The sequence below is a fragment of the Bidens hawaiensis genome, unplaced genomic scaffold (assembly GCF_021521415.1).
Source record: "Bidens hawaiensis isolate Kalapana, Puna unplaced genomic scaffold, B.hawaiensis_p1.1 tig00001961_1, whole genome shotgun sequence".
Taxonomy (NCBI): Eukaryota; Viridiplantae; Streptophyta; class Magnoliopsida; order Asterales; family Asteraceae; genus Bidens; species Bidens hawaiensis.
In genome coordinates this window covers 648,127-676,109 of record NW_027491109.1, presented here as the reverse complement: position 1 = coordinate 676,109, position 27,983 = coordinate 648,127, and the positions used below count along the sequence as shown (strand labels likewise).

General features: G+C 38.4%; 1 protein-coding gene and 1 pseudogene across 2 annotated transcripts; both read left to right on the top strand.

The window, feature by feature from the left end:
* The first annotated feature begins 35 nt into the window (after nt 1-35).
* Nucleotides 36-27,612, top strand: LOC143603706 (receptor-like protein kinase HERK 1 pseudogene; annotated as a pseudogene). The gene is made up of 2 exons (XR_013148120.1): nt 36-1,402; nt 27,506-27,612. The product of XR_013148120.1 is annotated as a receptor-like protein kinase HERK 1 pseudogene (transcript).
* On the top strand, nt 25,663-27,983 carry LOC143603697 (receptor-like protein kinase HERK 1). The gene is made up of 2 exons (XM_077080429.1): nt 25,663-26,690; nt 27,568-27,983. The coding sequence occupies exons 1-2, from the start codon at nt 25,663-25,665 to the stop codon at nt 27,797-27,799; spliced, it is 1,260 nt and encodes a 419-aa protein (XP_076936544.1). The 3' UTR covers nt 27,800-27,983.

The window sequence follows — 27,983 nt, the reverse complement described above, 5'->3', positions numbered from 1 at the left end:
AAAAATTGGCCTCCGAAAAGAAAACTACGGGCCTAGCTCGGCCGATTGCCAAGCTCACACTACCCTAGAGCCAGCCTGGTAAACTCCAACTAAATATTGTGCTTTGAAAAAGCTTTATAAGGGCATTGTTTTCCATTGAACTAGTCTGATCAAATTAAACACATCTTTTGTGTATTGAAGTTATTCTTCTCACTCGTAATAATCAATTCACATCCAGTTAGAGAACTGTAAATTAGCATCACAATTTCTTTGAATATATAATTCATTTTTCTCATTATATATTTTCCGAGCAACAAAAATGGAGACTTTCTTGAAGGAGTTTCAGCATCTTAAAATCCATCTTGAAGAGATCAAATCAGCCACGGAAAACTTTGATGAAAGCAAAATTATTGGAACTGGTGGTTTCGGGAAGGTGTACAAAGGAGAATTGTCTCGCTTTAAGGGGAGAAGCATAGTTGCTTTTAAGTGTCTGGACCGTAGATTTGGGCAAGGCGACCCGGAGTTCTGGAAGGAGATCATGATGCTTTCTCGTTACACACATGAAAATCTAATCTCTCTAATGGGATATTGTGACGAAGATGGCGAGAAGATTCTTATTTATGAATGTGCATCTAACGGAAGCCTTGATCGCCATTTGAGATCCACTACCTTAACGTGGATTCAACGTCTTGAGATATGCCTTGATGCCGCAAGAGGACTAAGCTACCTACATGATGATAAGGGAACTCAACAAAGAATTCTCCACCGTGATATAAAGAGTTCCAACATCCTTCTTGATGATAACTGGAATGCTAAAATTTCTGACATGGGACTATCCAAAATAGGGCCAGCTAACCAGCAATACACGGCAATTATCACGAATGTTGTAGGCACCCTTGGATACCTAGATCCAATGTATATGGAGTTGGGAATCCTATCAAAAGAGTCGTATGTATACTCTTTTGGTGTTGTCTTATTTGAAGTTTTAAGTGGAAGGCTATGCTTTGAGAATAGCAATGGTAAGTTTCCGAGTCTAGTGCGTATGTGGAAACAAAAGTACAAACAAAAAAAGTTGGATGAGATTATCTTTCAAGATCTGAACCAAGACATGGATCCGCGGTCTTTGGAAACATTTACAGACATTGCATTTCAGTGTCTGCAGAAATATCGTGATAACCGACCAACAATGTCTCTTGTCGTGGAAAAGCTTGAGGCTGCACTTGAACTTCAACAGGATGAACCTGACAAGTTTTCTGTGGAGAAGCTTAAAGCATACGACGGCAGCAATCCTCAAAAGCCTCTTCTAGTGGCCATCAAAGGCCAGGTTTACGATGTCAGTCAAAGCAGGTATATTATTATCAATTAGTATTACTTTTGTGCCTTTATGTTAAAAAACCAGTATTCATGCTTCATCTTTTGGTAAGTTTATAATTTGGTGTCTTTTAACCTTCTGAATTAGCTCTCATGTTCTTACCATTAATTCACTGTGAATGCATCTACATGAACTTGGTAAAGTCAAAAGTTGATAAAATTACGGTTTCAAGTTGATCCTTTTGTTTTATTCTCTGTGAAATTAATGATGCACGACTGCACAATCTATATGTAATACATGATGCTGTTGATTCCTGTTCTTTGCTATGCAATTTTGTTCTGGATGCTTTTTAACATAATTAAGTAGTTTTTTTATATTGTGGCTTATAATTGGTGGTGTTTGTGGGTATTATTTCATGCTAATTTCTGAATTATTAAGAATGGTTATGTTGAAGTATGTGTTTCTTGATCATACATTTTGAACAGATGTTCACCTAACATGTAGTTGGATCGAGTGTTGCAATTCTCATGATTAATTTACCGAGCTTACATAATAAACCTTATGCATTATTTAAAATGTTGACTATTTATTTGCAATTTTTTCCTCATGAGGTTACTATATTTGTTATCACATCAAAATCACTACCTGATTTTGATTTAACTTCTCTTTTTCAGGATGTTTTATGGGCCAGGTGGGCCATATTCAGTGTATGCGGGAAAAGATGCCAGCAGGGCACTTGCTACAATTGTTGGTATGAGCAAGCAATAATAAAAGGTAATTGAATAGCAAATGAATCACTCAAAGATTACTTTCTGGAATTAACAATTGAAAGTGAAGGAAAATATCTATCTAAACAAGAACACAAAGACTCCTTAAATACTGAAACAAACTAACGTAAACTAGAGCTTTGACCAAATAAATAGGACCTCCAGCAACTACTTCTGAACGTCTCTTATTCAACAGAAATTACTAGAAAGTAGGAAACTTCAACCACTTCAATTTGAATTATATTTTAATATCCTCCCTTAATTCAAATTCTCGAACACCTATCAGATGTCTGAAATACACAAACTTCTCTCGAGATAAGGCTTTAGTTAAACCATCAGCCACTTGATCCTCGGTTCGGCAGAACTCCAGAGACACCTCCTTCTGAGCAACCATTTCTCTAATAAAGTGATGCTTTAGCTCAATGTGTTTTGATCTTCCATTTAACACTGGATTCTTGGTAAGACAAATTGCTGACTTGTTATCACAGTAGATGACCGTAGCTTGGTCTTGCTCAACACACAGATCCTTCAACATTCTTCTTAACCAAATGGCTTGACACGTTGCACCCGTGGATGATATATACTCAGCCTCAGTACTTGACAAAGCAACTGTATGTTGCTTCTTAGAACACCAACTAACCGCACCACTTCCCAATCCAAACACGTTGGCCGACACACTCTTTCGATCATCTACACATCCGGCCCAATCACTGTCACTATAGCCCACAAGATTTATTTCACAGCCCTTATCATACCAAATACCAAACCTTATTGTTCCTGCCACATACCTCAGAACCCGTTTCACTGCACCATAGTGAATTTTGGATGGAGTTTGCATAAACCGTGCCAGTAAGCTAACAGCAAAACTGATATCAGGCCGCGTATGAGTTAAATACATCAGCCCTCCAATTAGACTTCTATACAAGGTGGCATCCACCTTATCTGCACCATCCTCAACTTGCAGCTTTTCGCTTGGGTTCATAGGAGTCTCTTCACTATTGCAGCCCATCATTCCACACTTAATTAGCAAACTTTCTGCATACTTTCCTTGACTAACAAACACACCATCTTTTGTTTGTTTCACCTCTAGCCCGAGGAAATATTTGAGAAGGCCCATATCCGACATTTCAAACTCCACCATCATACCTTTCTTAAATTCTTCAACTAGTTTCACACTAGAACTTGTACAAACTATGTCATCTACATATAGACACACATAGATAACATTATTTGTACTATCCTTCTTAACATACAGTGTAGGTTCATTGTAACTTCTAATGAACCCGTTTGAGATAAAATATCCATCAATACGGGAATACCAAGCACGAGGTGCTTGTTTCAACCCGTATAATGCTTTCTTTAACATGTACACCTTATCCTCTTGACCTTCAACTTCAAAACCAGGTGGTTGTTGAACATAAATCTCTTCTTCAAGATCCCCGTTTAAGAACGCAGACTTCACATCGAGTTGGTGGAGGGACCACCCACGTTGAGCTGCTGTGGCTAAGACCATTCGGATAGTCTCAAACCGAGCAACCGGAGCAAAGGTTTCACTAAAGTCTATCCCCTTTTGTTGAGAATATCCTTTAGCTACAAGCCTTGCTTTATGTTTTAGAATCTCCCCTTTGGGCCCGAGCTTCGTTTTGAATAACCATTTCAACCCAACAATGTTTTTATTTGGAGGCCGAGGGACCATTTGCCATGTTTTATTCTTCTCTATAGACTCCAATTCGACTTTCATAGCATGCCTCCATTCTTTCACACGTGTTGCCTCATCGTAGGTTGTAGGGTCGGTGACATTAAGGGCAAATTGGCAGGCAGCAAATTCATCCACCGGTGAACTGTCATTGTAACACTCTTCCAAGTCTTTAAGTCTTCTCGGTGTTGTACTTGAATCAAGCATGGCTGAGTCATAACTTTGATCACTGCCTTGACCCGTACTTTGATTTGTTTGAGGGGTAACCGGCTCATGAGTCTGTGAACTAGGAGTAGCCGATTGATTAGCATTATTATTAGATTTGTGAGAGACATTTGTACCTGAACCCGATGATGTGGAATCAGTGGGCTCATTAGTGGGCTCATTGATCTGCTGAGGTAGAACTTCATCAAACCCACTAAGATCCCACATATATTGATACTTGCTTCTAACATCTTTGTTCCATTCCCACTTTGCACCTTCATCAAATATCACATCTCTTCTTGTGAGAAATTTTTCTGTCATGGGATTGTAGAGCCTATATCCCTTTGACTGTTGCGAGTAGCCAAGGAATATGCATTTCTCTGACTTGTCATCCAGTTTGTTTCTTCTTTGGGCTGGGGTATGACCGAAAACAATTGAACCAAACACCTTCATATAGTCGACACTTGGCTTCTTTCCATACCAAACTTGAAAGGGAGTTTTGTTTGCCAAGTTCTTTGTGGGTGAAAGATTAATATTGTGGACAGCCGTGGCTGCTGCCTCGGCCCAGAAATAACTTGGCAACCCCTTCCATTTGAGCATACATTTTAACATTTCGACAATAGTTCTATTTTTTCGTTCTGACACACCATTTTGCTCGGGGGTGTATGGGACCGTGAGTTCCCTTTTGATTCCATTTTCTTCACAAAACAAATTGAATTCATTTGAGGTATATTCCCCACCCCGATCAGACCTCAACATTTTAATGGGCCACCCAACTTCCTTTTCAACCATAGACTTGAATATTTTGAATTTTGAAAACACTTCTGACTTTTGCTTTATGAAATATATCCAAGTCATACGGGAGAAATCATCAATAAACAATACAAAATACTTACTACCACCAAGGCTTTGCACCGGCATTGGTCCACACACATCGGAGTGGACAAGCTCAAGTAGTTGGGTGGTTCGTTGTTTGCTGCTGTGAAATGACTTTCTTGCGTGTTTACCGAGAGCACAACCTTCACAGTTTGTTAGTTCCTTCATATTAGGTAGACCATTCACCATACCCTTGTTGTGTAACTGCTGCAGCCCCTGTGTATGAAGATGCCCGTACCTGAGGTGCCATAGTTTGGTTGCAGCATGTGGAGATGGAGAGCCCGCAAACATCTTAGTGGAATCAAGAGGGAACATGTTGTTAGTGGCCATCATAACTTTCATTAACACACAACCAGACCGCTTATGTGTTATGGTACACATATCATCATCAAAAAGTAGTGAATATCCCTTCCTCATAAGTTGACCAACACTAAGTAGATTATACTCCAACCTTGGTGCATAATACACATCATCCAAGAGCCTGAAGGAACCATCTTTCATGAACACTTTAACCGACCCCTTTCCTTCCACTTGAACTTGGTTCTTATCACCCAAATGAACCAATAACTTAAATGAAGTATCAAGATTCGTAAAGTTATTTTGCATACCGGTCATATGGTTTGAGCACCCTGAGTCTACAAACCACATACTTGCAGCCGTGTATTTTGGGTCATCGGTGATTGCCATAAACAGTCGGGGTATCTCTTGATTGTTTTCTTCCTCTTCATCTTGCCCGTTCACAGCTACATTAGCTTGTTGGTCATCATTGAACCAACAATCCCTCTTAACATGGCCATATCTTCCGCATTGATAACAACCAGGACCCCTATTTTGGTCCATCAGTCTTCGTCTACCTCTCCCACGAGCAGCCCCACAGGCTCTGCCTCTACCGTATGCGTTCCTGTCTCCTCAACCATTATTCTGCATAACTTGTAACGCTTGCTCATCTTGTCTTTCTCCAGATTTGTACTCACCCGAGCGACCCAGGATTCGTTCTTCTTGAGATTGGAGTGACCCCATTAATTTAACAGGAGTTAAGGTAGTGAGATCGAATGCAACTTCAATAGATGGAACAACGAAATCGAATTTTGGTGTGAGACTTCTGAGAATCTTTTCAACAATGGTTTGGTCGGTAATTTCTTCACCGAAGGCCCTTCGTTGGCTAACATTACCCATAACTCTAGAGAAATAATCGCCAACTAACTCTCCTTCCTTCATGATCAGGTTTTCAAACTCTCGTCTAAGCCCTTGTAGTTTGACAGATTGAACCTGAGTGTCACCTTGGAACTCCATACGTAGGGTTTCCCACGTCTCTTTTGCCGTATTTGCCGCTGCAATTCGTGAGAACAGCTGGTCATGCACACCTTGTTGTATAACAGCCATTGCTCTTTCATCTTTCCTCACGGCTGTTTTGTAGTCTTCTAGGGTTTCATCATCATTGGGAAGGCCTTCATTCACGAGCCCCCACAGGTCACGGGAACGAAGAATCGTCTTCATCCTTATACTCCAATGTTCATACCCCTCTCCTTTGAACACCGGGATGGGAGATTGAGGTTGTGATGTGCTTGAGCTGGCCATGAATGCTTTAGAACTCGATTGACTGATTAACCTTGCTCTGGTACCAAATGTTGGTATGAGCAAGCAATAATAAAAGGTAATTGAATAGCAAATGAATCACTCAAAGATTACTTTCTGGAATTAACAATTGAAAGTGAAGGAAAATATCTATCTAAACAAGAACACAAAGACTCCTTAAATACTGAAACAAACTAACGTAAACTAGAGCTTTGACCAAATAAATAGGACCTCCAGCAACTACTTCTGAACGTCTCTTATTCAACAGAAATTACTAGAAAGTAGGAAACTTCAACCACTTCAATTTGAATTATATTTTAATAACAATGTCATTTGATGAAAAAGATATGAATGATGATCTGACTGGTCTTAGTGGATTTGAGCTTGATGCATTACAAGATTGGGAATACAAGTTTATGAGCAAGTACGTCAAGGTTGGAACCATTAAGAAGCCTAAAGGTACACCCGAAGCTCAACTGCAAACCGAACCCACTGATACAACTGCCTAAATATTTTGTGTAATTTAGTAGTTACTAAAACGATCACTTGTATAAAATATTATAGTGGGAGATGCTCGAATCAAGAAGGCTTAAAATCAGGTTTGATTAAGAATATGAACGAGATAGATTTTGAGAATTGAGATGGTATAAACTGATCGAATAGTGAATAAATGAATAACAACACGGGTTTTCAGTATTTGAATGCAAGGATTGTACAGGAACGAAGTAATTTCATTCATACTTGTTATAACCTAAGTATTAATTGTGATTAAAATTCAGGAGTCTGGTAGTTTCACCTGTTATTCGATCCGCTTTGCAGTTTATACGTTTTGTTAATCATTGCCTGCAGGTGTTCGTGGTTTTGTTACCACCCATAATCAGGACTCGGGTCCAAAAACAGCAAAACTGGATCAGTTTTCTGTGGAGAAGCTTGAGACTGCACTTGACAAGTTTTCCGTGGAGAAGCTAAAAGGCCAGATAGACGATGTCAGTCAGGGCAGGTATGTTATTATCAATTTGCATGCTTCATCTTTCGGTAAGTTTAAAATTAGAGTTTTAAACTTGAATCTGTGTAACTTTTGGTGTCTTTTAATATTCTAAATTAACTCTCATGTTCTTACCACTGATTCACTGTGAATGCGTATATATTTACATGGAAAAGTCAAAAGTTAATAAAATTACTGTTTTCATTTGATCGTTTGGTTTTATTTACTGTGAAAACAAAAGATGCACGACCACACAATCTATATATAATCCGTGATGCTGTTGATTCCTGTTCTTTGCTCTGCAATTTTGGAGTGTTGCAATTATTTACCGAGCTTACATAATAAATCTTATGCATTATTTAATTTAGTATGTTCACTATTTATTTGCAAACTTTTCCTCACATGGTTACTATATTTGTTATCACAACAAAATCACTACCTAATTTCGTTTTAACTTGTCTTTTCCAGTTACGGGCCAGGTGGGCCATACGCCAGGTTTGCGGGAAAAGATGCCAGCAGGGCAATTGCTACAGTGTCATATGATGAAAATGATCTTGATGAATTTGAGCATGAGGAATCCGCAGCCAAGCCTCGTAGTCGAAAGTATCGATACGCTGATTAAAAGATTTGAATGGATCCTCTTCAATATTATCAAGAATCTGAATTCTTGGTCAATTAACAAGTTATTTTATTTTAAATTATGAATTTGGTTCCTAGTTAGTTTATCATTGTTTTTTTATCTTTTAGTACCCGTTACTTTTTATTAATAATCATTAATCATTGAATTTTATTTGGTTTCTCATCTTTTATTTTGTGTTCTTAGAGATTTAACGATTGTCTTGTTCGTTTCAACTGATGCTTTCATCCACTTGACCATGCTGCCTCGCTGTGAAAACCCCTCCCTCGAAGAATTGATTGCCAACTTAGTCGAAACATTGACCACTACTTTCCTCGGCCTCTAGAAAGATACCCAACAAGAGTTACCCATCCACAAACCTAATATCGCTATGGGACTTGCAAAACTAGTTGAAGACAAACTAAACTCAATGACTAGCGTTTCCACTCACGTCCAACACCACCCTTATGTACCACCCTTGCTCCAAAACAATCTCCTACAAACCCTCAAGTCCCGTCGATTTAAAACACGAACTAAAGAAATAACTCTCGTTTATATTAACTAGAAAATATAACTCAAAAAACTAATTACAATCTTTTAAACCCTAACTCGGTTGCATCTCATGTACTTTGATGAACCCTGGGCGCGTTTGTTTCATAGAATACGTGGGAATTCAAAGGAATTGAAATTAAAATCTCATGACATGGAGTGTTCATTTCGTTGGAATTGGAATCTTAATTACGTTTTGTTGTGTTTTCGGTTGTCAAAGAATTGGAATTGGAATTCAATTTTTTCAAATTCCTTTAAAATAAAGTAATTATAAATCCTTCCAAAATGTGAAGGAATTCAAGTAAATTTATTTAAATATTTTCTCGAGTTTTTTTTTAACAAGGACAACGAAACATTTTAGTTTTTTTTTAGTTTTTTTGTTTTTTATTTATATTTTGAGTTATGAATTTTTTTATTATTATTTTTTAGGGGTTTTTGATCGTAATAGAAAACCAAAAAAAAAAGTCATAACGTAAAATATAAATAAAAAACAGAAAATCTAAAAGAACTAAGATGTTTCCACCGTTATCCTCATTAAAAAAACAAAAAAAAATGATTTTAATTCATTTGTTATGATAGATAACAATTCATTTGTCAAACGAACACATGAGTAATGGATTGGATTTCTATTTCTTCCAATGGAATGTTCAGATTCCAAATCCAGTTCTTTCCAATTCCAAATCCTATGCAAATTCCAATTCCGATTCCATTCCATGCTGTGAAACGTACGTGCCCTAGGTCCTAACTCGAATGTTTTATTATTTAGATTTGTTTCCATCATGGCTGCCACGAGTGAATTCCCTGTTGAAAATAAGCCTGGACAAGGTGGTTTTGGACATGTTTATAAGGTATTGTTACTTTCTCCGACAACCCAGTTTCATGGAATTGTTTTCATTAAGTCCTAAAATCCAACTGAAAAAAAATACAATAATAGGGAAGAATAAGTGATGGGCAAGAAATTGCAATAAAAAGGCTTTTAAAAACACAGTTGAATGGCTTGTGGAATTCAAGAATGAGCTAATCCTTATACCCAAGCTCCAGCACACAAATCTTGTCAGGGTTATTGGTTATTGTATTCACAGGGAAGATAAGATGTTAATGTACGGATACATGCCCAATAAAAGCCTAGATTACTTCCTCTTTGGTATATGTGTTTGTAACATATGCACGCATGACAGTTTTATTCTTGGTTTTTCTAATAACAGCATCTAATTCATATTCTAGATGAAAGCAAAAAGGCAGAGCTGGATTGGCCTAGACGTTTAACATCATTGAAGGAATTGGCCATGGATTGCTATACTTGCATAAGTACTTAAAAATGCGAGTTATTCACACAGATCTAAAGGCTAATAACATTCTGCTAGATGAGAATATGAACCAGATTTCAGATTATCAATTAGCAAGAATATTCAAGGAAAATGAGACTAGGGCAATTAGTAACAAGGTTTTAGGAACATAGTAAGTAATTAACTCTTTCCCTTTAACAACATAGTAGATTAGGACACAAATGGGAGCTTCAAAATATTCGTTCAATACCTTTTAGATGACTTTATGTTTGTCAAAATTCATTTTATATATTTCTTGAAACATAATTAGATCGATTTATTATGCGTAGTGGTTATATGTCTCCTGAGTATGCAATGAAGGGATTTTCTCTACGAAGTCTGATATCTTTAGCTTTGGAGGCCTATTTTGGAAATAATCAATGGAAGAAGAAATAGTAGTTTTGTTTATCTTGATCACACATGCAACCTTATCGCTTATGTTAGTGTTACTAAACTCACTTTCTGACACCTTTCATTGCACAACAATTATTAAGGATTGTTCATGTGGCACTTCTATGTGTACAAGGATGTGCGATTAATAGACCAACAACTGCATATATGATCTCCTTGCTTCTCAACGACACCATATTGTTACCCGCTCCTAAAAGACCAGCGTTCTTTAATGGCAGGCTTGGGTTGAATTCAACTCGGGAAGAAAGCGAACTGAAACATTATTTTGTGACTAATATGGCCCTCACTGTAATGGAGGGTCAAAGATAGTTGATTTTTATTAGTTATATCGATCATCATTTGTGTAATATTGGTTAGTGCATACTCTCATTTATGTAAACTCCATTGTGTTTGTTCATTATGAGATTCCTACGATAAGCTGTTTTGTCTTATTGTCATGCCCCCAGAATCCCTGGATTGCATGTTAATTTACATAATTCATCACCTTGAACTAGGGCTGTAAGCAAACCTAACATCCGGTCATCCATTCGGCAAGAAGTTTGTTTATGTTAGTCCGTTTAATAAATGAACTTGACATGGACAAAAAAAATTCCATTCGGTAAGCTTAACGGACTAATACGGACAAGTGCCAAGTCCGTTCGATAGTGTTCGTGAACGCCCGATCACGTTCGTCCGATTATGTCCGGTAATGTCCAACCGGTATTGTAAGTGTTTAAATCTATCCAGTATTGTACTTAAAATATGGATTTAGAAAACATCCATTCTTAACACATTTTACACCAAAATCTTGTATTTTGAACACCTTTTCACACTAATTCACACTACCAAACACATAATATCAACCCTGAAGCAAGAACACTTGTACTTTTGAGCTTGTAAACACTTTTTCTTCAACTTTAGGAACCTGTAACCCACTATAATACTTGAAACCCCGTATTCAACACAAATAAGACCAAAATCCAAGGCTGTGACCAAGATCCACAAGTAGTAGAGATCGAAAGCTCTGATACCAATTGTAGGTCCTATGGACGGATCAAACAACACAACAACCAGTCTACTTAAATCAATCTCAACACTAGCTAGCAAAAATCACTAGTGAGGAACCGAGATCTCGAATCTTGTTTGGTTGGTTTATTACCTGAAGAGGATAGAAGGAAAGTGAGAGAGGAGAGTTGGTAGATTAGAGGATAAGGTTTTGTATTTGCAAAAGGTTATGTTAGCATGTGCATGCTTCACCTTTTATAGGTGAAGCCATGCCATGCTATGCTTCATTATTAACGGCCCAATGGGCTTCATGCTATGCTATGCCATGTGCATGCTTCATATTACATGGCTTTAGGCCCAAACATACAAATAAACAAACTGACGAGCTAACTAAAATAAACGTTTGTAGTGTGAGTAAATACAAAATACTAATATACAATACGGGACCCTCCAATTATAAAGACCCCTCACATATCACCGGTTTTTGCAAAACCCTCAATTTCTAGGGTTTTAGATTTTTGACAATTAGCATTATGAATTCTATGAATATGATTTATGTGCAGAGGATGGAACTTATACTATGAAAATACATTTTGACTCATATGATATAGATGATATAAATGGATGAGTTGCAGAACAGAGACCAGGAGAGATAGTTTAGAGGGAGAGATAAATCTTATATATATATATACACACACACACATTAAAACGATTTTTGTATCTTTTCTATATATATATATATACACACACACAAACACATTAAAAATATTTTTAAAATGAATACGTAAAATGACTAACTTGCCCTCATGTGCAAGACACATGAGTAGAATTAACGAGAAAAACTAACTAGGTTATGGCCAAATGACAAATGTGTAGCATTTGTAAACGTAAAGTACAAAACAAGTTAATTTTAAAGATAGAGGACAACGAGTGAAATCTGATACAAACTGTTGAGTCACAAATAATCAAGTATTGAGGATATGTTATTCTTGGTGACCAGCCTAGATCAGTTATCCTTATGTAGAACTCCAGAGTCTTGTCAGGATCAAGGATCCTCGGTACTTGGTATTATTAACGGTTGTTTTCTGTATGTAGGTTGATATTTATCAGATGCAACGGCTCCAAGACTTAGTCCACCACCTATTTCGCTCTTGGACTTCTAAAGCACGTGGTCAAATGGCACGAAGGAAGTGAGTGGAGAGATGCCGGATTAATAGGACATAGTAGTTAGCTGTTATTTTTGTTTGTTATATACCGAATTATGATCGAAGATTAGGTCACGACACTTAAGTACACACTCATATACTTACTATTGATATTCACAAACACTCTCGAGAAAAACACTCAAGGCAAATCACACACTTAGTTTTATTGTAACCTTTGATCATATGCTCCACCTTTGTAACCCAATTTTGATATTAATAAATTGGTGATCGATAAGTTGTCATTACCAGGGTTTTTTTTTTCTTTAATCTGATTAAGATTAAAGGGTTTTTCCTCGCAACAAATCACGGTGTTCATCTCCATTTTGTTCAAATATTCATTACTATCACCATAGCACTATACCTCACAATTACGGATTTGGATACATTATCCTTAGCAGATTTTTGTCCAAAACAATTTGGCGCCCACCGTGGGGTAATTGGTGCTATAATCCAGAAAATACCCTATCAATAATCAACTTTTCACTACCCATATCACCATCAATGTCCTCTCAATCAACCTCAGCTTCATCAACCATGCCATCTTCGGTTCCTCTCTCCTCAAGAACTTTGCCACCGATGCCTCCTCCGATCACGGGGACAACAAGGGCTACTGCCGCTGGAAACAAGACGCAACTACCAGTCTTCCAGAGCTCGAAAACTACTACGGTCACTTCGGTAGTTAATACTAACAATGATGTTTCTAATATGTTTTCGCAGGTCAAAGCATACATGGAGCAACAAAACAAGACCAACCAGAGGATCCTTCGGGAGATAGAAGACCTCAAGAGGACTAAGAGGTCGGTAGAGGATCAAACTCCAATGATGCCAAGGATGTTGGATTTTAGCATTCCAATATCCTTGGCTCAACCTACTTAAGGATCATCCATCCTTCAACCGGGAGCCATGAGTCTACAGACTCACGGACCCTCAATTTTCCAGCAAGGATCTTCTATCCTTAACCCGGGGTCCATGGGTCAACAGGTTCAAGGATCCTCAACCTTTCAGCAAGGATCGTCTGTCATTCACCAGGGTCCATGGGTCAATCAGCTCAATAATCCTCAACCTTTCAACAAGGACCATTGATCCTTCAACCAGGATCCTCCGGATTGTATCTTCAAGGATCCTTCAACTCCCAACCACTAGGATCCTTCATCCACAATCAAGGATCCTTCTTCCTGGATCAAGGATCCTCAGGGGTTCAACATGAACAGTCCTCTAAAGTCCATGAAGGAGATATAATCCCCATGCAGAGCATAGCTTCTGGTGGACCAACTCCTGTTGCAGACGCTTCTTACCTCAACCACTTTTCTGGGATACCAACCTTTACCCAACAAGGAGGTAACACACATGATCCTATATCCTTAAATGCTAACCGTGGTCCCATGCAGGATGCAGGTATTAACCAAGCTATGGCCAAGGAACTGCAAAAGCTCAAGGATATGATATCCAGCGTACCAGGGATGGTCCGGCCGATTCCTGAGATACCTGAAGGGAGTCACAAATTATCTAGATTTGCTCCATCTATCTGTGATTTCGAAATACCAAAGCGGTTTCAGACCCCAACATGAAGACTTACGACGGGACCACTGATCCTGAAGAACATGTCGCTCAATACAGGGAAAGGATAGAAATCAATCCAATTATTGAGAGACTCAAGGAGGCTTGTTTGCGCAAGGGTTTTGGATCCACTCTAATAGGATCTGCGCTCAAATGGCTGCTAAGTCTCCCTCCTTACTCTGTTACTTCATTTTCTTATTTAGTTAGCTTGTTCAATAGTCAATTTTCCTGTAGTAGGAAATTTGAGAAGTTAACTAGTGATTTATACCGAGTTATCCAACCTTATGATGAATCCCTTAAGGATTTTGTTACAAGGTTTGGCAGGGAAGCCTTGGAAATTCCCAATCTTGATATGGCTACTACTGTTGAAGCATTCAATATGGGACTTCAGAGGGGCTCCCCCTTTTATGATGATCTTGTGATGACTCCTTGCAGGTCTTTATATGAAGTAAGGAACAGAGCATTAAGGTTCATACGGCTGGAAGACGACAAAAGGATCCAAGAACGGTTGGGGGCTCAAACGAAGCAAGAATATCCTGACAAAAAGCAAGGATCCTCGTTCAGAAACAATAACTCGAAGCCATATTCCAAATTCAACAATCAAAATGTCCGAGCAGTTGAAGAAAGAGATGATGATGAAGAATACCCCCGCATCTCTGAATATTGCTTCTTCGTAGATACTCATGGCTTGATTTGTGCCATGAAGGATCTAGGGGAGAAGGCAAGGTGGCCCCGAAAGAATGAGAAGTCAACCAGCTTCAGAGACAAATCCAAATGGTGTGCGTTCCATGAGGATTTTGGTCACATGACAGACGATTGCATCGGTTTGAGGAGGGAAATTGGATACCTCCTAAGCAAGGGCCATTTTTAAGGAACTGTTGGGAAGAAAAAAGTCAAGGATCCAGGATCCTGAAGAGGTTCCTCAAAAAGCGACTCCACCTCCACTGGATGCTCAAGTAATAACTTCATCTCCGATGGCTCAGATATATGCGGCACTTCTTTCTGTTAAGCAAAAAGGCACGTCAAAGAGACCAAGTTGGAGAATGGAGAACGACCGGCCATATCCACCACTTTAACGACTGACAAAAGGATCTTCTTCTATTAAGAAGATAAATCAAACATCCAGGATCCACATCATGACGGTTTGATTGTTACTCTGTTTATTGCTAACCATTATGTTCGCAGGATCCTAGTTGATGGTGGAAGCTCGGTTAATATCATCCAGCACGATGTACTTCAGAAGATGAATGTCCCAGACTCTGAGATCATCCCAAGGACATCAGTGTTAGTTGGTTTCAGTGGCGAAACCAAGAAAACATTGGGGGACATCAAACTCCCAATATACACCGAAGGGTTAAATTCTTACAAAAAAATTCTGTGTTATAGATAACTTATCTTGTTACAATGTTATTTTGGGCAGGCCTTGGCTACATAGGATGAAGGCAGTGGCCTCTACTTACCATCAATGCATCAAACTATCAACTCCTTGGGGAGTAGTAAGGATAGATGGTGACCAAGTCGAAGCCAAGAACTACTATTCTTCATCAATGAAGCCAGCAGCTAAACAGACGATAGCATAGCAACCACAGCAACATCATAGGGATGTGTTGGAAGCTCGGGAGAAAAACATAAAGGAGGTGTCTTTGGATCCCGAGGATCTAGATGTGAAGGTGTTCCTAGGATCCAGTATCCCTAGTGAGATCGAGGAGGATATAATATCATTCCTAAAGCGAAGAAAGTCCACGTTTGCCTTCAAACATTCAGACATGACAAGTATTTCTAAGGAGGTAATTACTCACAAGTTAGGCCTTGATTTATCTGTTAAACCCGTCCATCAGAAGCGAAGGAAATTCGCTCCTGAGAAGAACACGATCATACAAGAAGAAGTTGAAAAACTTCATAAGGCCGGTATGATCAGAGAGATTAAGTATCCTCGATAGTTTGCTAATGTGGTTGTTGTTTCTAAAAATAATGGAAAGTGGAGGGTGTGTGTCGATTTTACTGATTTAAACAAGGCATGCCCCAAAGATCCTTTCCCATTACCACATATAGACTCCATGGTGGATGCGACGGCAGGACATGAGATGCTCACCTTTATGGATTCTTCCTCTGGATTTCAACAAATTCGGATGGAACCATCTAATCAATAAGATACAACATTCATGACTCCTACCGGCATATATTGTTATATTTCTATGCCATTCGGACTAAGAAATGCAGGGGCAACATATCAAAGATTAGTCAACATGATGTTCAAGGATCAATTAGGCAAGGCTATGGAGGTCTACATTGATGACATGGTGGTGAAATCAAAAAGGGGCAGAGGATCATCTCAGAGATCTAGAAGAAGCTTTCAACATCCTGGATCAGTACAATATGAAGCTGGATCCATCAAAATGCCATTTTGGTGTCAAAGTTGGGAAGTTCCTAGGATACATGGTGACCAAAAGAGGAATAGAAGCGAGTCCCGAACAGATAAAAGCCATCATCAATCAATGTCTCCTGTGAATGCTAAGGATGTCCAGAGATTGACGGGAAGAATAGCTGCTCTCAACATATTCATTTCCAGATCCTCCGAGAAGTGCAAATATTTCTACGACATCCTTAGGAAAAACAAGAAGTTCGAGTGGACGGAGAAGCATAAAGCTGCCTTAAAAGCCTTAAAGGATTACTTATCTTCAGCACCAGATTTAATGAAGCCTGTGGATGGAGAATCCTTATATCTGTACCTAGCTGTTTCAGGAAATGCAGTAAGTGCAGTCCTAGTAAAGGATCATGAAGGTGAACAGCATCCCGTCTATTATGTAAGTAAAAGTCTTTTAGATGCGGAATCCAGATATTCTCATTTAGAAAAGTTAACTCTTGCACTTATTATGGCTTCTACTAAATTGAGACGTTACTTTGAAACACATACTATTATTTTGAGAACTAATTATCCTGTTAAGAATGTGCTCAGAAAAGCAGAATTATCAGGAAGGATGGCCAAATGGGCTATAAAGCTGAGTGCATATGATATTCAGTACGAGCCCAGAACAGCCATTAAATCGCAAGCACTAGCAGACTTTGTGGCTGATTTCAGCAGTGACATGCAAAAGGAAGCTGATTTAGAAGTACAACAACTAGAGGAGACCAAGGATCCTTAGATCCTTTTCACAGATGAAGCATCCAATGTAAGAGGAACAAGATTAGGTATCCTGCTGAAATCGCCACAGGGGGGCATATTACCCCAGTCTATAGCCTGTGAGTTCCAAGCGACAAATAATGAGACAGAGTATGAAGCTCTGATCGCAGGTTTGCAATTAGCTAAACGCATGAGGATCATGTATCTTCAAGTATATATAGATTCGTTGTTGATAGCTAACCACTTTAATGGCTCATATGCTGTTAAAAGTGAAAAACTAATCAAATATCTAGATGTTGTGAAGGAATTAGCAAAATCCTTCGATTTGTTTAGTATTGATCAGGTACCAAGGGAAGAAAACGCTGGGGTAGATGCTATAGCAAATTTAGCCTCGTCTTTGAAGATTCCAGAAGACACAAATATACCAATCATCCATATACTCTCGCCAACAATAGGAGAACAAGAAGTTGGAGAGATAACAACTGACAAACAAATCGTACTTTGGGATCTATCATCCTCAAACAACCAAGAATCCTGGATCCTCCCAATCAAAAAGTACATCCAAAATGGAGAAATCCCAGCCACAAAGAATCCGAAGTCCTTCAAATTTAAGATATCACAATACATTTTATTACATGATATTCGGTATAGGAAATCTCTTGCAGGTCCATACTTGAGGTGTATCGAGCATCCTGAACTTCAAGAGGTGCTCAAAGACTTTCACGAAGGAGATTGTGGTAATCACACTGGAGGTAGAGCTCTATTTTCTAGGATTCTAAGAACAGGATACTTCTGGCCAACCATGAAGAGAGACGCCATGGAGTATTCAAAAAAGTGTTATGCTTGTCAAAGGCATGCAAACATTCTTCATCAACCGGCAGAACCTATGTATCCTATATCCTCATCATGGTCTTTCATGAAGTGGGGCATGGATATCTAGGTAAGCTACCTAAAGCCCCTGGTGGAAAAGTATTCATGCTTGCAATGACTGATTACTTTTCAAAGTGGATAGAAGCAGAAGCTTTTGTTCAAGTACGAGAAAAGAGGTGATATCTTTTATTAAAAGAAATATCATTACTAGATTTGGTATACCTTCAGAAATTATTTATGACAATGGTTCCCAGTTGTTAGGGCGTGAATTTTATGCTGAGGATCCTTAATCCTTAACTGTCTTATAGATAGATTATCCTTGAGATATGTATCAAGGTATAAAGGATCAACGATCCTCGGTATTATTTGTTTACTAATGATTGTGTTTAGTATGGTGATGTGTTAGACAGGTGTAACAATTCTAAGACGTACTTGCATCAATTATCCTCATGGAGTATTCTCTAGCTGGAGTATGGATCCAGGATCCTAATTCAACGTAGCTGTTAATGGATAATTTCGTATGAAGATTGATGTTTAAATAAGAGCAACGGCTCCTAGACCTGGTCCTCCACATAATTCGTTACTGAACGGCTTTTCGCACGTGGTCAAAGTCATGGGAGTGGCTAGTGGAAGACTTCCGGATTATTAGGAAATCTAGTTATTTGTATTTTTTTATATAATCGAGTTATGATCGAGTAGAAGGACACATGTATCATCACACACACTAGAGCAGAAGCAATAAACTCTCTCTCTAATCACTAGTTTACTTTGTAATCTCGATCATCAACTCCACAACACTTGTAACCATCTTTTATTATCAATATAATCGACGGTGATAGTTTTCACCGTCCGGGGTTTTTTGTGCCGAAGATTACTATAATCACGCACTATCCGACCAAAGGTTACCTCGTTGATCCTTGACCGAAGTGATTCGACCAAAGATTACCTCGTGAATCCTTGACCGAAGTCAATCGATCAAAGATTACCTTGTTAAGTTTTGACCGAAATGAGATTATCGTATTCAAGGGCTTTTTCCCTCGTGATCAAATCAGTGTGTTCACCAAGATTTCGATTACACATTCACTATTATCGTGTTAGCACTATACCTCACTTGATAAATTTGGATACATTATCCTTAGCTGATTTTTATCCAAAACACCAGTTTATCGGGAAAAGAACCACTAACTTTTGTGACAGTTGGGGCATCAAGATGATTACCTCTACTCCAGTGCATCCTCAAGCTAATGGCCAAGCGGAATCAAGCAACAAGATAATCATCAACAATTTGAAGAAAAAACTAGGATCCAAGAAAGGCAAGTGGGCCGAAGAGCTACCTTATGTTCTTTCGGCTGACAGGACAACACCCAAGAGTGCAACAGGCCAAACACCCTTCTCATTGGTGTTTGAATTAGAAGCAGTAATCCTTACAGAGATGGTGGTCCCTACAGCCAGAACAAACATCCGTGTTCCTGAAGCCAATAAAGAAATCCTTCTCGAAGACTTGGATACTGTGGAAGAACTCAGAGACCTAGCCAAGATCAGGATGGCGGCATATCAACAAAGGGTAGCTGGGGCATACAACAAAAGTATAAGGATCAGAAGATTTCAAGAAGGAGATTTGGTCTTGAGAAAATCCTTCCAAAATACAACCAATCCGGCATATGGGAAGCTGGCACCCAAGTGGGAAGGTCCTTATTTGATTGAATCAGAGGCAGGAAATGGGCCATATCATTTGCTCACTATGGAAGGCAACAGGTTACCAAGAGCCTGGAATGCTATCCACCTCAAGAAATACTTTTTCTGATCAAGATTAAGTATCTCCTGAGGGTCGAGTATTCTTAAAGGATCAAGGATCCTAAAATCGGTAATATCTATCTGATCACTTATTCATTTAAATTTTTTATTTATTTAAGGATAACATATTTTTAACATTTGTTATTTCCAAGTTTTAAGTAACAATGCAGGATATTAGTGAGATGTTCAATGTCTAAGAGGTTGGCCACCTCTCCTTCACCTTTAAGGTACTTTACTACTTCCATTGGCCTAGCCCACGATTAAGGTATGACCCCGATGGTCATATCTTCCAAGGTTTAAAGGTTTTCACCTTTCTTATAAATTAGAGTTTCTACACTCTCGCCTGGAGCGCACGCTATCCAACGTATAGTCCGGGGCAGCGGGACCAGTACACGCTTGGTGGCTTACAATTTCGTTGTATTCGGATATATGGTGGATCCTACTATTTATGGTAGACGTACCATACCACCGGTTTATAACATTTTCATGTTATCTCAAGACAAAGGTTTCTAACATTTTCATGTTAGCTAAGGTTTTGGCGTTTTCACGTCACTTACATTTGGGCGAGTCCCCAGTTGACACCCGTATCTTTGGGCCAGTCCCCAGTTTGGGCTTGTCCCCAGTTTTTGGGCTTGTCCCCAGTTCACTGGCTTGTCCCCAGTTAATATATGGGCTTGTCCCAAGTTTGATGGGTCTAACCCCAATTAATCTTATAAGTTATTTGCAACAGATGTCCTAAGTTTAATTAAGAGGATCAAGACTTATGGATTCAAAATCCTTAATTTACTTCTACAAGGATCACAGAAGGGTCACTACTTATGGTAACTTAGATCTAGCCAGACCTTGTGGTATGATTTCTACCTATCAATTTACATGTATTTGGTTAAAATCTTTGTAAATTCTTTTATTTAAGGATATGAAATTCTTAATTTATTTTTACAAGGATATTGTATCCTAAAAATTGTTACTCAAATATATTTTTTAAAATTCTCAATAAAGCTAAAGTTATATCAAACAAACTTACAAAATAATAAATAACAAGCGAATAGTCAAAAGTTTTCAATTATTATTAATCATAAGTCACCTGGACTTACCCAAAATCCTTAACCCGGATTTCACCATACGAAAGATGGTCCATCCACCCGGGTTAAGCAGGTGTTACTAACCGTTCATGAAGTGCAGGAAAATAAAAACAATGGCACCAAAGGCTTCATCCCCACAAATAAAGGATCTCTTCACCTTTGCTACCCCTGATAATTGTCTTAAGGATCATAGATCCTTTACCCTAAGTTACTATTGTCTTAAAGTATACAACCACATTATCCATAAAAACATCAATAAAAGAAAAAACAAGAACGGGCTCAGGCCTTGGCTTTATCATCCTTCATTGCCCGTTTCCACAACATCCCCCTCCGTTGTCGTCTACTTTCCCTCATCCTTGTCAATTGCATCCTTTACGCCACTTTTCCTGGCTTCACCCTCATCCGCAGCCTTGCTTCCTTCTCCAGCATCCTCCTCGTCCTCTGCTGCTCCTAGTATAGCCAGAGATTTCTTCCATTCGTCCACTTACCAGTTAGCCTTATCAAGCGAAGGATCATTCGCCTCGGACACAACCTGGATCCTTGCCTGCAAGATGAGCTTTGCAGCAAAAATCTTGGCCTCATCAGTTGCAGCTTTGATTCCCTCTTTCATCTTCATTTCCATAGCATGGACTTGGGAGTCAGCCTGTTTATTCTCCTTTGCGAGCTTAGCAACCTGCTTGTCCTTAGCCGCAGCAATAGTCCTCATTCCGGTCAAAGTCTCCTCGAGCTCCTTGATGATCGACCCATAGTAGGAGTGGAAACCTTGGATGCCCTATAAGTCACAAGCTTTGGATCAACAATAAGTATATGACAAGACTGATAAGAAGAATATAGGATCCTTACCTGGGTGACTGCTTCTTGAAGCTGCTTCTCAACATCCTGAACTTCGGCTTGAGGCTCTGGTAGCTTTCTTTTCTTCCCAGACTGAGCCTTAGCTCTGGTAGTCACTATGTGAGGGCTAGGAGCAGGGTTGGCTTTGGAGGATTCCTTCTTCACCATCTTTGGAGAAATCAAATGGTCAATGTCATCCAGAGAGAATTGAGCAGCAGGCTTGTTGGCAGACTTGGTCATGTCTTCAAAACATAACAAAACAGATAAGTTTTTCATTATTTACCATACAAAATCAACATATATATCTTTTTAATTATACTTACTTGACATATTGCTTTGAGGTGAGATGTCTGACTGTTCAGCTTCTGAATCAGAATCAGGGATCCTGATCTTGAAAGACTGAATTGTTGGGCTCAATTCAAGAAATACGGCTACTCTCTCTTTGGTTCCTGGAAGCTTTGCCAGATGTGCGAAGTTGTCAACTGCATAAAGGAACGAATCAAATCAGTATTTCAACCTTGATCAGTAAGCAACAATATACACAGAAACCCTACCCTGCCTAATCCACCTAGTAGGAAGGGTATTTCCGTTTGAAATGGAATCTCGTTTGACAAAGAAAAACAGATTCTTCCAATAAGAATCGTTTTGTGTAACTTTGTCGAGCGGAATAGGCTGGTGAGGCTTGGATTTAAGCAGGAAACAGGTGGAGCCATGGGTGTACAGATAATATATGTACGACAATTCGGAGAGTCCAAACTCAAGGTTGTGGTCAGCTATGATTTCTTCAAGGGTCAACAATGCTCGCCATATCATCGGCATAGCCTGAATATAGTTAATGCCGGTAAGGGTAAAGAACCTCTGGGTAAACTCCAGGAATGGATACGAGAAACCAAGTAGGAAAGGACAGGCTGGAAAATAGACCCATACCTTTGAGGATATGTCGCTTGCGGTTGATGAATCATAGGGTCTAAATACGGTATTGGAAGGGAAGAGGGAGGCTATTTGGTTGATCTCGGGGCCCGTGAATTTGCAAATCTCCGACGAAGGATTTTGCAGTAACCCTTGACTCTTCATATCTCCAAATGAGTTTGAATAACAACTATCGATAGACATCAAATACGATGAAATATAAAAGAGAAAGGGGATAAAGGATTACCTGGGCTAGGATAGATAAAAGATGAGAAGCTTCCGGAATGAGGCGAATTAAAAGGGAGTTGATTATTTATCTTTAGTCCCTATGTTAGTTAATTATTTTTTATCTAACCCCTACTTATATCCTTTCATCTTATCAATTTGACAGCCTTTTTTTGAATTTTGAACGCAATTTGATAGTTGTGATATTATCATCAACCGCCAAATTGGGGGCAATTGTTAAGTCACAAATAATCAAGTACTGAGGATAGGTTATTCTTGGTAACCAGCTTGGATCGGTTATCCTTATGAAGAACTCCAGAGTCTTGTCAGGATCAAGGATCCTCAGTACTTGGTACTATTAACGATTGTTTTCTATATGTAGGTTGATATTTATCAGATGCAACGGCTCCAAGACTTAGTCCACCACCTATTTCGCTCTTGGACTTCTGAAGCACGTGGTCAAATGGCACGAAGGAAGTGAGTGGAGAGATGGCGGATTAATAGGACATAGTAGTTAGCTGTTATTTTTGTTTGTTATATACCGAGTTATGATCGAATATTAGGTCACGGCACTTACGTACACACTCATATACTTACTGTTGATATTCACAAACACTCTTGAGAAAAACACTCAAGGCAAATCACACACTTAGTTTCATTGTAACCTTTGATCATATACTCCCCCTTTGTAACCCAATTTTGATGTTAATAAATTGGTGATCGACAAGTTGTCATCACCCGGGTTTTTTTTTAACCTGATTAAGATTAAAGGGCTTTTCCTCGCAACAAATCACGGTGTTCATCTCCATTTTGTTCAGATATTCATTACTATCACCATAGCACTATAACTCACAATTACGGATTTGGATACATTATCCTTAACAGATTTTTGTCCAAAACACAAACATAAAGGACAATTTCTGTAATTCTGTATATACTAAATGTGATTAATAAGTCATTATATATATTCTATATTCAAATTGTTATAACTTATAAGCAAATTAAGATCAGAACCGGGGAATGACCATAAAAGGAATGAGAAACCATACTTGGATTTCTAGTTCGATTTCCAGTTCTTTCACGATGTGAATCATTGTTGGCCGTTCCTCACGATCGCTTTTTAAACAACTATATGCTATTGATGCAAACACTTTCAATGAATCTAGATTTGTTTGTTCCTTTATCTGATCAAGAATAATTTCATTGAGTTTATTTTGCTCAAAGCTTTGTTGCGCCAGTCCTACAAGGGGCTGATGCTCATATTTGTAGTTACTAATGCACAACATCCCACACAAGACTTCAAACAACACAGCACCAAAAGAGTAAACATCCGATTCTTTTGTTAAAAACCCATCTCTGCGTACATGGGATCACAATATCCCACAGTTCCCACCATGTGTGACACAAGAAACATGTGTTGTTGGTTTGCGGGGCCAAGTTTAGAAAGACCAAAATCTGAAATCTTAGCTTTCAAGTTTTCATCCAACAAGATGTTAGAGCTCTTAATATCACAATGTAAGATTCTATGATGTGTTTCCTAAGGATTATGAAGATGTTCTAATCCACAAGCAGCCCCAATATGTATCTTGAGGCGTTGAATCCATGTGAGATCGGTGCTACTTAGGTACAAGTCCAAACTTCTATTAGAAGCATACTCGTACACAATTATTTTCTCACCACTCTAATCGCAATAACCTAAGAGAGCGATAATATTTTCCTGTTTGTAAAGGGGAAGCATCATGATCTCCTTCCAAAACTCAAGGTCTCCTTGACCATACACACGATCTAAGCGTTTTTCAGCAACTGTGGTTTGCCCCTCACAATGCACAAGTTCTCCTTTCTACACTCTCCCAAATCCACCTTTCCCAATGTAGTTTCTATCATCAAAGTTGTTGGTGACCGATTTTATAGCTCCAAGTCCAATCCTAAGGTGTTTGAATTCTTTTGTGACGGACATTATGATATAACAGAAACGGAAAAGAAACTGTAATTATCGAGATGTAAAGGAGCTCGTGATATATACTTAATTAACGGATGAGATATAACTCTACAACTTGATTTCTCTGTGTCGTGGGAGCCTCCCACACATATATATAGGTTGCTTTTGAAGTTACTGTCACCTGGGAATGAGTCAACTTACAGAAACTTGTATAATCAAATCTAAGAAAGATGAATACAAAGTGCAGTTTATTGACAAGAATATATAATCATCTAATGAACAAATTTGTTGTTGAGTTGTCCATTCATAAAAATTCTAGAACCTAAACTCACAAGGCCAGATATTGTTGACAGAGGCCCAGTAAAAAAAAGTGTGATAGCCTAAAGATAGTCTGTTGGGCCCACCAAGTATGTAATCAGGTCTATGAAGAGATTATGAGATAAGTATACCGGCCTTAAAAAAAACAAAAAGAAACCATTAACGGGTCATGGAGCTTTTGGACCGACTCAGCAGGTTTCCAGTAAATAAGTTAAGCATCGATTCCAACGAACTGCTGCCGATATTACCAAAGGAACTACCATATTAATTGATTTGCGTATATATATATTCTGGTTAGAATTGTTGCTTGGGCACATGTGACAGCAGTTTGTTCGATGTGGTCATGTTAGTTAACAACCATCACAACAGATTGAATATCTATTGAAAACCTTTTGCTGGTTCTTTTTCAACATTACTTAAAGAGGTATAATAACATATATATACATTCTCCACTCGAGTACCGCATCATCTGCAATTGCTTTGAATAGTTGATTCAATTTTTCTTATTATATGTGTTATCCCAGCAACAATAATGGATACTTTCTTCGAGGAGTTTCAACATCTTAGAATCCAACTTGAAGCGATCAAATCAGCCACCGACAACTTTGATGACAAAAAAATTATCGGAACCGGTGGTTTTGGGAAGGTGTACGGGGGAGAACTTTCACACTTTAAGGGCCGAAGCATGGTTGCTTTTAAGCGTCTAGATCGTAGATTTGGGCAAGGGAACTCGGAATTCTGGAAGGAGATCATGATGCTTTCTCGTTACACATATGAAAATCTAATCTCTCTATTGGGATTTTGTGACCATAATGGCGAGAAGATCCTTATTTATGAGCATGCGTCTAATGGAAGCCTTGATCGTCATTTACGTTCCAATACTTTAACGTGGATTCAACGTCTCAAGATATGTCTTGATGTTGGAAGAGGACTAAGCTACCTACATGATGATAAGGGAACTCAACAAAGAATTCTCCACCGTGATATAAAGAGTTCCAACATCCTTCTTGATGATAACTGGAACGCTAAAATTTCTGATCCGGGACTATCAAAAATAGGGCCAGCTAACCAGCAACACACTGCACTTATCACCAACGTTGTAGGCACCTTTGGGTACCTAGATCCAATGTATATGGAGTTGGGAATCCTAACAAAAGAGTCGGATGTATACTCTTTTGGTGTTGTCTTATTTGAAGTTTTATGTGGAAGGCTATGCTTTGAGAATAACAATGGTAAGTTTCCAAGTCTAGTACGTATGTGGAAACAAAAGTACAAACAAAAAAAGTTGGATGAGATTATCTTTCAAGATCTGAACCAAGACATGGATCCGCAGTCTTTGGAAACATTTACAGACATTGCATTTCAATGTCTGCAGAAATATCGTGAAAACCGACCAACAATGTCTGTTGTCGTGGAAAAGCTTGAGGCTGCACTTGAACTTCAACAGGATGAACCTGACAAATTTTCTGTGGAGAAGTTGAAAGCATACGACGGCAGCGATCCTCAAAAGCCTCTTCTAATGGCCATCAAAGGCCAGGTTTACGATGTCAGTCAAAGCAGGTATATTATTATCAATTAGTATTACTTTTGTGCCTTTATGTTAAGTTAAACAGGATTCATGCTTCATCTTTTGCTAAGTTTAAAATTAGAGTTTTAAACTTGAGACATGGTAAGTTTTGGAGTCTTTTAATCTTCTGAATTAGCTCTCATGTTCTTACCATTAATTCGCTGTGAATGCATCTACATGAACTTGGTAAAGTCAAAAGTTGATAAAATTACAGTTTTCAATTGATCCTTTTGTTTTATTCTCTGTGAATTTAATGATGCAAGACCACAAAATCTATAGGTAATCCATGATGCTGTTGATTCCTGTTCTTTGCTTTGCAATTTTGTTCTAGATGCTTTTTGTAGTATAATATTATTAGGTTCTAACTTTAGTAGTTTTTTTATATTGTGGCATCACAACTGGTAGTGTTTGTGGGTATTATTTCATGCTAATTTTTGAATTATTAAGAATGGTTATGTTGAAATATATTTTTCTTGATCATACATTTTGAACACATGTTCACCTAACATGTATTTGGACTGTTGCAATTCTCATAATTTACCGAGCTTACATAATAAACCTTATGCATTATTTAATATGTTCACTATTTATTTACAAATTTTTTGTTGAGTTACTCACGCCCCTTTTTACGCTTTTACTTTTAGGGTAGCATACAATACTTAGTTTTACTTCGCTTCGTATATTCAAACTACAATTCGTTATCATGTATTTGGACTGTTGCAATTCTCATGATTTATCGAGCTTACATAATAAACCTTATGTATTATTTAATATGTTCACTGCTTATTTACAGTTTTTACCTCATTAGGTTACTATATTGTTATCACATCAAAATCACTACCTAATTTTGTTTTAACTTGTCTTTTTCAGGATGTTTTACGGGCCAGGCGGGCCATATTCAGTGTTTGCGGGAAAAGATGCCAGCAGGGCACTTGCTAAAATGTCATTTGAGGATAAAGATATGAATGATGATCTGACTGGTCTTAATGTATTTGAGCTTGATGCATTACAAGATTGGGCATACAAGTTTATGAGCAAGTACGTCAAGGTTGGAACCATTAAGAAGCCTAAAGCTACACCCGAAGCATCAACTGCAAACTGAAACCACTGATACAACTGCTTAAATATTTTGTGTGATCTAATATATAGTTACTAAAAAGATCACTTGTATAAAATTTTTGTAGTGGGAGATGTTGGAATCAAGAAGCCTTAAAACAGGTTTGATTAAGAATGTGAATGAGATAGATTTTGAGATGGTATAAACAGTGAGTAAATTGAATCATTGA

Coding starts and splice junctions, on each gene's coding strand:
- LOC143603697 (XM_077080429.1), top strand. CDS start 25,663: ATGGATACTTTCTTCGAGGAGTTTCAACATCTTAGAATCCAACTTGAA. Junction 26,691..27,567: donor TACGATGTCAGTCAAAGCAG/GTATATTATTAT, acceptor TGTCTTTTTCAG/GATGTTTTACGGGCCAGGCG.